Below are 9606 nucleotides of genomic sequence, written 5' to 3'. Positions count from 1 at the left end.
CCTCCTCTTGATGATATTATGTCCCTCATCACTGGTACTTCCATTAGTTGGGGTACTAATCCTCGAGTCACCTCTTCTGAGCTTATTGAGCTCAATTATTTGTTTTTTAGGATATCCTGTTGTAGTATTTGGCACATTTCACATGTACATACTATTCCTATTAAGAGATGTGCGTTCCTATACGCTCTCATCACTGATGCTCCCATGAGTTTTCCTACTCTTTTCATTCGTTCTCTTGTTGAGGTTCATAGAAGTAGTGCAAAATCCCATGGTTTGTTCTTTCCTATTTTTATTCATAGGATTCTTTTAAATTTAGGTTTAGATGACTTCCCCACATCAAAGCCTATACATATCATTGCTCTCATAAATGCCACCTTCCTTAGGCAAAAGGCTGCTCAGTTGAAAGCAAGCTTTAAACACCCCCGTGTCGAGTCTTCTACAGGTGATACATCTTGAGCCCCTCCTTTTGGTGATCCTTCTGCTGAGGCTTATGTGGACCCCACAACTGCTGTGAATCCTCCACCATCTACATCTAGTGACTCTTCCTTGCGTGCTATGCTGGATACGGTTCTCACCATTCAAGCTGTGCATTGACAGCTCTTATTGGATGTGCTTAATGAGGTTGCAGCCTTATGAGCAGATTTGGCGGTTGCTAGAGGTTCTACTCCACCGGCTCTACCCTTTGATGAGTCATGATTGCCCTTTAGCAATATGTCACAAAAATGGGGAGTACATAGAGATAGGGGGAGAGATTTTCTTGGCTAGATTGTATCTAGGAGACACGCATGATATGTTTTTTGGTTTTTTTGCTTTGATGTTTTTATTTTTGTTATGGCTTGTATATGTTAGGGGGAGACATTGTTGTTTTTGCTTTTGTGTTTTATTTATGTTTCTTGTTTCACATATGGTACATTGATTTTGATTTATATTATTAGGTTATTCATGATATATGTCTTTTTATTTTATGTTTTTTGAAATCAAGAAGTCTATTATGTTTTACTTGTATTTTCCATAAATGCGTTTATGTGTTTGTTTAGTGTTTCAGGAATTTACAGGTTAATTCAATCGTGACTGCTGTCTACTTTTCCAACTAATAGATAGTGGTTAGGTTGAATTGTAATTAGGGCTTTTTAATTGATTGGGCTGTTTTACTTTGGGCATTTTACTTTTTGTAATATGATTTGTCACGGATTACCAAATGGGGAGTTTGTTAGGTTCTAATACTTTAGGAACTAATGTATTAGAACGTCAATATGTATTATGTTGGCAAACCATGATCAAAACATAGAGTCTAGGTTTAGGCTTTCTCGAAATGTGATTTAATGTAAAATTGGAATTAAGTGATTGCAGGATTTATTGGACAAAATCTACTAGGCTTGATCGATCGAAAATTAGACTCAATCGATTGAAACTCATGCAGATTTAATTTTCTGCAGAAATTTCAATTCAGCCCAAGCCCATATGACGTGTAGGGTTTTGTATTTCACTCCAAGTATAAATGGAAAAACCCTAGCTACGTTTTAGAGGTCTTTTGAGAGTTGTGTGTTGAATCTTCTATAAGATCTAAAGATGTTTACCTTCATACACACACAGAGTTATCAAGATTAAGATTTGTGTCAAAAACTTGATGATCTCTTCAGTTGCTGCATAAAGAACATTAAAGAAGATCTAAAAATTTTGAGTGGAGTCTCAAAGTCACAAGTAGGAGAACTTGTCGTTGCTGCAGGTCAAAAAAAGAAATAGTCCGTGGACTTGAAGCTATTACGTGGTTGTGATAGTAAGTTTTCTACTCAAAGTAGCAAGCTTTCTACTCAAGGTAGCAATAGGATATTAGTAGTCTAAGTTCTATTATAAAAACTTCAATTCTTTTTTAGTGGATTTGTTTTTACTTTGAGGATAGATAGGTTAAATTCTCCTCTAATTTTTTACTAGTTAAGTTTTCCTGAGTCATCATATCGTGGTGTACTTTATATTTCTGCTTTATTTGCATGATATAATATTATTGTGTTAACCAAAAACTGAATAATTTATCTAAGTAATCACTTGACTAAATAACTAAGTTAAACAACTTGTGTTAAGAGGTCTAACAACGTACAGATTCTAAAGGCAACTTTCCAAATAGTAAATGAGGCTCAAATACATCCATCCTTATTACAATTAAGTTCTGGAAAAATATATTAAAATAAAAATAAAAATATGTACAAATTTTACACTGAATTAAGCTAATTAACATAGACTTTACATAGTCAATTAAAATAAATTTGATAAGTTCACGTCCCCACTCGCCAACTTCGGACGTGCAAATTAAATTTATTATCCAAAAAAAATAAAATAAATGGCCCGTTAGATTTAAAGAGTTCCTATTATACAGTTGAATTTATTTAGCTGTTTTCAATCTCTAAATAGTGAATCATAAGTTTAGACCCATATGAAATTGTTAAATAATGCATGAAGAATCTTGTGACTCTTTATGCCACCAAGCACTGGTAAGTCTAGTTGGAAAAACCCACATGAGAAAAACACTACACAAATTGAAGACTTCAAAAGCCAATCAAACAAAAATTTTATTTCTGAAATTTAATTTTGGAATGACCAAACAATATTAATAAAGCTCATATAACATTGAAAAACCCAGTTTATTTAAGAGCACAACCGTGACAATGTAAGAAACTTCTTGCATTTCTGTTCTTAGCTAGGTTTAATCACCTAGTCCTTAATTAGTTAACCCTGCTGCATTGTTTCCTGATTTCACCAGCATTTCCTGTGAGAACTCCAATCCGACCCATATTCACCATTGATACTCCAAAGTCTTTAAAGAAAGTAGATCCATGAGTAGAGGCTTGAAGTTTGACATACGCTTTCGTCTCAGGATCATTAAGAAGAGCTGAATCTGATTGGAAGAGACCCCTTCTCTTAGCCACAAGAGTGTAGTAATCTTCATCAAATGTCTTGAAGCTTCCTGGATCCATTTCTACCAGTGTAGTCACATCGTTTGGCTTGCATCTGCTCTTCAATCTTAAAACATAGTTGGGATCCAATGTAGGATCGGCATCGCCCACGATGCCCTTTCCGGTGAAGTTGTAAAGACGGTTAGTGAAGGAAGAGCAGTGAGAAGTCCCAATTGTGTGTCCACCTGAATTAATAACAAAACAACTAATTAAATTAGTGACATTTCTAAGTAAATATAAACTTTTTTTTTTTTTTTACTAAAAACTATAATTCTACACAATAAATTAATAATAATAATAATAATAATATTGCTTGGTGTTTAAGTACCTGACAACACTACTAGGTCTTTTACACTTAGACCCTTTTGTAGGAAATCATTTTTCAATATAGTAATGTTAGCAAACGGCGGAATTAGATTTAGCAGGGCCTCTATCAAGTTTGAGATTCTTCCATCTCTTCTTCCAGTTTCAACTTCCCAGGATGGTCCCTTACTCTGAAAGAATTATAAATTCCATATAATTATATATTATGTTACAAGAAACACTAAATTTATTAACAAATTAATTGGAGGGAAATAGGTGTTTTTTTACCGCGGCAACCACATCCCTAGCTACTAAAGCCACGATGTCTGCACATGAAACTACACCAGGACACGCTTTTTCAAGTGCAGACTTGACATTATCGATAATTTGAAATCCCCGAAGGCTAAGATTCGGAACTGCGTCTTTTTCAGCTTGTTTTGTTGAAGAATTCAAAAGCACAGAGCCATCACAACCCTATTTAGACAAAGCCATATGTGTTAAAAAAAAGAGACAAAGAAAATAGTACAAAACAAATACGAGACATTCAGTTACGTACCCTAACGAAGCAATCGTGGAAGTGCATTCTCAGCAAAGGGCCAGCAAGTGAAGGTGCTACTGACATAGTTTGAGTTATAACCTTTTTAACTATGAACTCGGCTTCTGGGCACGTCTTTGCATAAAACCCAACTTTTAGTCCCTGTGCATTTGCGGGGTCTAGGACAAAAAGAACAAACATGAAACAGAGAAAGAAAGAAGAGAAAAGCTTTGACGTAGACATATCGAAAAGAGAAAGCTGATAATGCTTTGGTTTTTGGTTCTGAGATACTGTGCAACGTATGTGCGATTTTATATTGAACCAAAACTAGCAGATTTCAAGGAAATTCTGTCATCACATGGCTATTGGCTGACTGAAATTAAAAAACGAAGGAATAAGTCCATGATTAAATAATTTTCTGATTTCTTTTCATTGAGCTATAGCTGTTGATGTGAGGGAACATTTTAACCAATTGTTGAACTCAAAAAATTATGATTGCTGTACATGTTAAGAGAATGAGGGTCAATAGTAGTGGGGAGTAAAAAATTGATGTTAAGCGACCAAATACAACTTGTTCTTCTAGTAATTGTGAAAATTTGTGTACAGGTATATTGTATTAATTGTTAGTTCTTAATAGGCACAATTTTTCATGATGCTTCTCTATCATCTATGGAACTGAAACGAGCTCTTAAAATAAAAAGGTGTAATATTAGCAAACAACTTGTGGAAGTGCTCTATCATATCGCATGATATTGCACTTACTGATGTTAAGAGCACTTGTACATGTGCTTGTATAATTAATTTTTTTATTTTTTTTTAAAAAAAATTGACTACATTTTACATTTTAGCCAATTATGCCGAAAATTTATCCACGTTAAATTAAAAAAAAAATTGTGTAAAAATATATAGTTGTTATAACTTTCAATGATTATGTAAATTTACACTAGTATTATTCATTTTGTATTTAATTTTTTATTCTTTTTTTATCTATTTGGAGACTAATGGAAGAGAATGAATGTTGGTAGTTGTGTGTGAAGAAAGAGAAATAATTTTTAAAAATTAAGAAAAATTGATATTTTAATGAAATGTAGTGTAAAATAGATATTTTGATGTGGCATATTTTTAAAAGTATGTAAAAAAAAAAAAAAAAAAAGAGTAAGATATCTAAAAAATAGACAAATTTTTACATGAGTTGATGCGAATGGCCTAACAAGTTGTGAAGTAGTGTAGTTCCATTTTGTTTTTATTATGTAATAATTAATTTAAGTCAATTGGATAGTTGTGAAAATTACAAAACTTGCTAATTGATAATTGATGGATTTTTTAATGAATACACTAAGAGCAACGGTTAAGATACATTAATTTAACGTTTGTATACATATTTCAAAAAATTAAAGTAAATTGTATACATATACCCAAAAGAAGTACACACAACCACAATGAACTTGTATACGTAAGCTAATGAATCATTAACATAGGTATATATATATATATATATATATATTTTTTTTTTTTTTTTTTTTTTTACTTTTTGAAAAGTATTCATTACATCTCATAATTGAGTATTTATTAGTTTTTAACTTGTGCCCTTTAAGTTTTGCTCGTTGAAGAACCAATATTTATTATTATTATTATTATTTGAGAAAGAACCAATATTTAATTTAAGCCACCTTTTAAAGAAAAATTATATAGTAAAATATATAATTTTTTTTTTGAAAGAAAAAAAATTGAATCTGTACAATCATGTAAACTAACTCTAAGATGTGAGAGGACAGTTGACCATGCTATATAGATATACAGAGCATCACCTACGCCCAAAGGATGATTGCGTGTGTTAGCTAAAGTCATTTTCTAATTTAGAGAGCCGAAGTACAACTGGCACTTGACATTCTCATGGCTCATGCTCCTGCTTTCAAAGTCAAACATCAACTCTAAGATCAGATTCTTATAGTTATCTAAGGTGCTTTGATGATTTATCATCAATCATTACTCGAATATCAAGATTTTATGGATATATAACCCTAATTAACCCTAGGGTTTTGAAGTACTTATCTTCTATTCCATAGCACCTTCAAGGCATCTTAGATAAACATGCATTGTGTTAGGAGTTTTGCACAAGAATTTGATTTTCCCTGCTGAAGATAATAACTGTTGCAATTATTGTGATCCTTTAAATACGATTGTCTAATCACTTTTTTTTTTTTTTTTTTGGTTGAGAATCTCGATTATCAAAACTCTAGATGTCAATGAACTCATGGACTTTTTTGGGTTCAATTCCTCACAACTTTACTAAAAAATGATAATAAGTAAATAAATAACTTGTATATTCATAAATCTTCTTTTTATAATATTCAACTAGTAATTAATAATCACGTATAATGTGTAATGGGCAAATCGTGCCTAAATAAATATTTTTGCTCAAGAATTTGATTTGTCCTTCTTAAAATTAATAATATATAGTTGTTGCAATTATTAATTGTGATCTTTCAAATACGTCATGGTTATTGATCTCACTTCATGACCTAGCGGAATTAGTTTTTGGGCTCAATTAATTCCTCACAACTTCAATTAAAAAAATAAAATATGTTAGGACATATGTGGAACTTGTTAGAACATATGTTATATAAAATTGGCTAATCCTTTGACAAAACGCATTTTACTTGTAATTGGATAGATATATGATGGGTTTAGTACTTTAAGGAACAAGAGTTCAAGTCTAGTATTGAAACCATGCAAGTATGTCCAAGAAACAAGTAAAGAAATGTTGTTCATTAAAACTCGACAGATAATATTTATCGAGGTTTAATTCTTGTGCTCAACAACTGCTCGACAGAAATAGTATCTATCGATAATTATGAAATTTAGATTTCAAGATCTGTTTTTCACGCATATCTAAGTTATTTGTGTAGGATTTGTTTTCTCACAACCCTAGACATATATAAGAATTATTTTAAGAGCCGTCACAGAGTCGTTGCACTTGTTGTTACATGCATATTGTGACCGGAGACAATTTGCCCTAATTCATCATATTCTTGTAGAAACTGCTGTCTTTATGCCAAGAGTTTTGTAACCAAAGAACTTCTTGATCTTCATCGTTTGGATAAACTGAAGAACTTTGCAACCAACATCTTTCTCAAGTTGGTGTGTTAGTCAAATACTTAGATCCGTGCATCGATTGGTTAGTCACATACTGAGAGCTGTGCATTGAAAAGAGAGATTGTCATTACATCACAAGTCCAATTGAGTATTGGGGTAAGGGTTCAACTGTAAGTTGGTATTAGGTATTGGGATTCCTTTTACCTGTAAACACTTATTTTGATAATAGTGGATTCTCGAGAATGGTGACCTTAAATTCACCCTATGGTGTTTTGTCTCAATAATTTTTCCCATTCGTAAACAAATCACCCGTGTTAAATTTAATTTTCATTGCATTTAGTTATTTGGTAATTTGTTTATGCTACCACGCTTATTGCATGTAATTGAATCTAATTAATTTCTCTTGGCTAATTAATTGATTAAATTACCAAAGGGGTCAATACAATCTTGGCCTATCAAAATAAAACCTAGTCTGGACATAAATCTTCTTTTATTGTATCCAACTATTGATTAATAATCAAGTTTTGAAATATGATGGGTAAATCATGCAAAAAATATACTATTATAGTACGTAACAAAAAAGATATTAAAAAATAATAAAATTATGCAATATTTTAGTAGATAACCTAATGCCTTTGGTGGAAAAAGGATCGTCATATGCCCTGGAAGATAGATACCATCTGCGCCACAAGAGCCCTTGTAGCTGGTTTTGTGATTGACCTACTGAATGTGCTCATGGCCTATAACTTCTCTCAAAATTCTTTTGGCAAGCTACATGAAATAGATTAACCTCAGTTACTTAACCAATTATCCAAGTTGATTAATTAATCCAAATTACATGTAAATCCAATTAAGATAACTAAATTACCAAACTAAATTAAGTGTAGTGGAAGTCAAGTTTAACACGGTAATTTGATCACAATGCAAAAAACCCTTACAAGTAAAACCGCACCAGATGAATTTAAGGTCAACTAACACTCCCAAAGAATCCACTAACCAAAATAGATGTTACAAGTATAAGGAATCTTATCCTGTTCTGAAACACTTACTTACAGTAGAACCTACTAATCTATAAGGAATCTCAGCTCCAATCCCCAATTGGACGGAGAAAATGGACAAATGCCCCTTTCAAAAAAAATATCCAGCATTTTTCCCCCTTTGCCAAACTAATTAGGGAAATGCCCCTCTTTTGAAACTCGATTTTCTTAAAATCAAGTTATAATAAAAAATAAAATAAATAAAAAAAATAAAAAATTATGGAGCCCTATAATGGCGTTTTAAGGAGCCTATTGTGACGTTTTAAGGACCTATAGTGGCGTTTTGTAACTCAATCTCTATGAAGTCGAGTTACATGCAATTTTTTTTTCTTTTTTTTTCCTATAACTCGATTTCAAGGAGCTCGAGTTTCAAAACGCCACTATATGTCCTTAAAACGTCACTATAGACTCCTTAAAAACGTCATTATAGGGCTTAACTCGATTTTTAAAAAAAATCGAGTTTCAAAAGAGGAGCATTTCCCTAATTAGTTTGGAAAAGTGGGAAAAATGTTGGATTGTTTTTTAAAAAAGGGCAAAGGCCAATTTTTTCCCCAATTGGACTACTTCTTCCAAAAGGCTTCTCCTCCTTTGCACAAATCTCCTATTTGTGACTAATAGCACATTAGGCTTTTTTATTGTTATAGCTTTGCAGTGTTCTTCAAATCACGGTTTGATGAATTGGTAGCAGCTTAATACAAAACCCCAAGAGTACAAACATTGCAACAACTCCTATTATGTGTGTGTCTATTTGTGCCTATGATGACGGCCACAAGATATTTCTTTTATATGTTCTGGAACCCTAGTGCACAAATTCCTAGAAAGGCAAATCATCATTGGATGAAATAGAAAATTAATGTTTAGTTTTCCCAAGGCTCAATAGATCGAGAGGTGTCGAGTCAGGTATTAAGATTCACTTATTCTCAATAGATCAACAAGTATCGAGCCAAATATTGAGACCTACAGTTTTAGCTTTTCTTGAGCAATATTGTTTCTTCAATTTATATCAGCTGTTGATAAAATGTAACACACTTGAACATAAATTCAATTACATAAAAAGTGTGTTTTGATATCAGATATGCCAACATACAAAAATATGAACCTTACAAACTATACTTAATGATGATCACACATGAGATTGCACTAGATAAATTAGAGTATGAGTCAAGGGGGTGCGAATATAGTGGCCTTAAAACAACCTTAATTTTGACATCAAACTCAGGATGAAAGTATGAAAAGAATACAATACCCAATCTCACTGAAAGTCCGAAAAGAATACAATGCCCATCTCACATCTTCCAGAGAAATCTTTCATTCATATCAATTTGGGTTTTTTCACGCTATAGTTCGATCTGCCACTTCTTTGATTCGGAATTCCCAAGAAAGGTAAGACTTTCAATATGCTAAATTAAAGAGGAGAAAAAATGTGTGTACTTTGCTTGCTCATCCATTTCCTCTTCTTTTTTAATTATTTGTCAATGGGCAGTTTGATTTAAAGAGTGCCTATTGTTTACAATTTCATTTGTTGTTTTCAATCTATAAATATCAAACCATAAGTAAAAAAAGAATATAAAATGGTTAGATAATTCATAAAGCATGCTAGCATTTTATATTATGGGAATGTATCTTATACATCTGACACATGTATCTCTTACAGCATGTAAATCCCAGATAACTATAATGCTCACAT

At 32.3% G+C, this 9606-nt stretch overlaps 1 protein-coding gene across 1 annotated transcript; it reads right to left on the bottom strand.

Moving 5' to 3' along the window:
* Positions 1-2547: 2547 nt before the first annotated feature.
* On the bottom strand, positions 2548-4086 carry LOC126727196 (peroxidase 27-like). Its single transcript, XM_050432749.1, has 4 exons — positions 3808-4086; positions 3540-3725; positions 3277-3442; positions 2548-3133 (listed from the first exon to the last, which is right to left on the bottom strand). Exons 1-4 carry the CDS (start codon positions 4027-4029, stop codon positions 2718-2720), a joined length of 990 nt encoding a protein of 329 aa, XP_050288706.1. The 5' UTR covers positions 4030-4086; the 3' UTR covers positions 2548-2717.
* Positions 4087-9606: the final 5520 nt, after the last annotated feature.

This window comes from Quercus robur, chromosome 5 (assembly GCF_932294415.1).
Source record: "Quercus robur chromosome 5, dhQueRobu3.1, whole genome shotgun sequence".
Lineage (NCBI taxonomy): Eukaryota > Viridiplantae > Streptophyta > Magnoliopsida > Fagales > Fagaceae > Quercus > Quercus robur.
The sequence above is the reverse complement of the archived record's forward strand: the minus strand, read 5'-3'. Positions and strand labels throughout refer to the sequence as shown.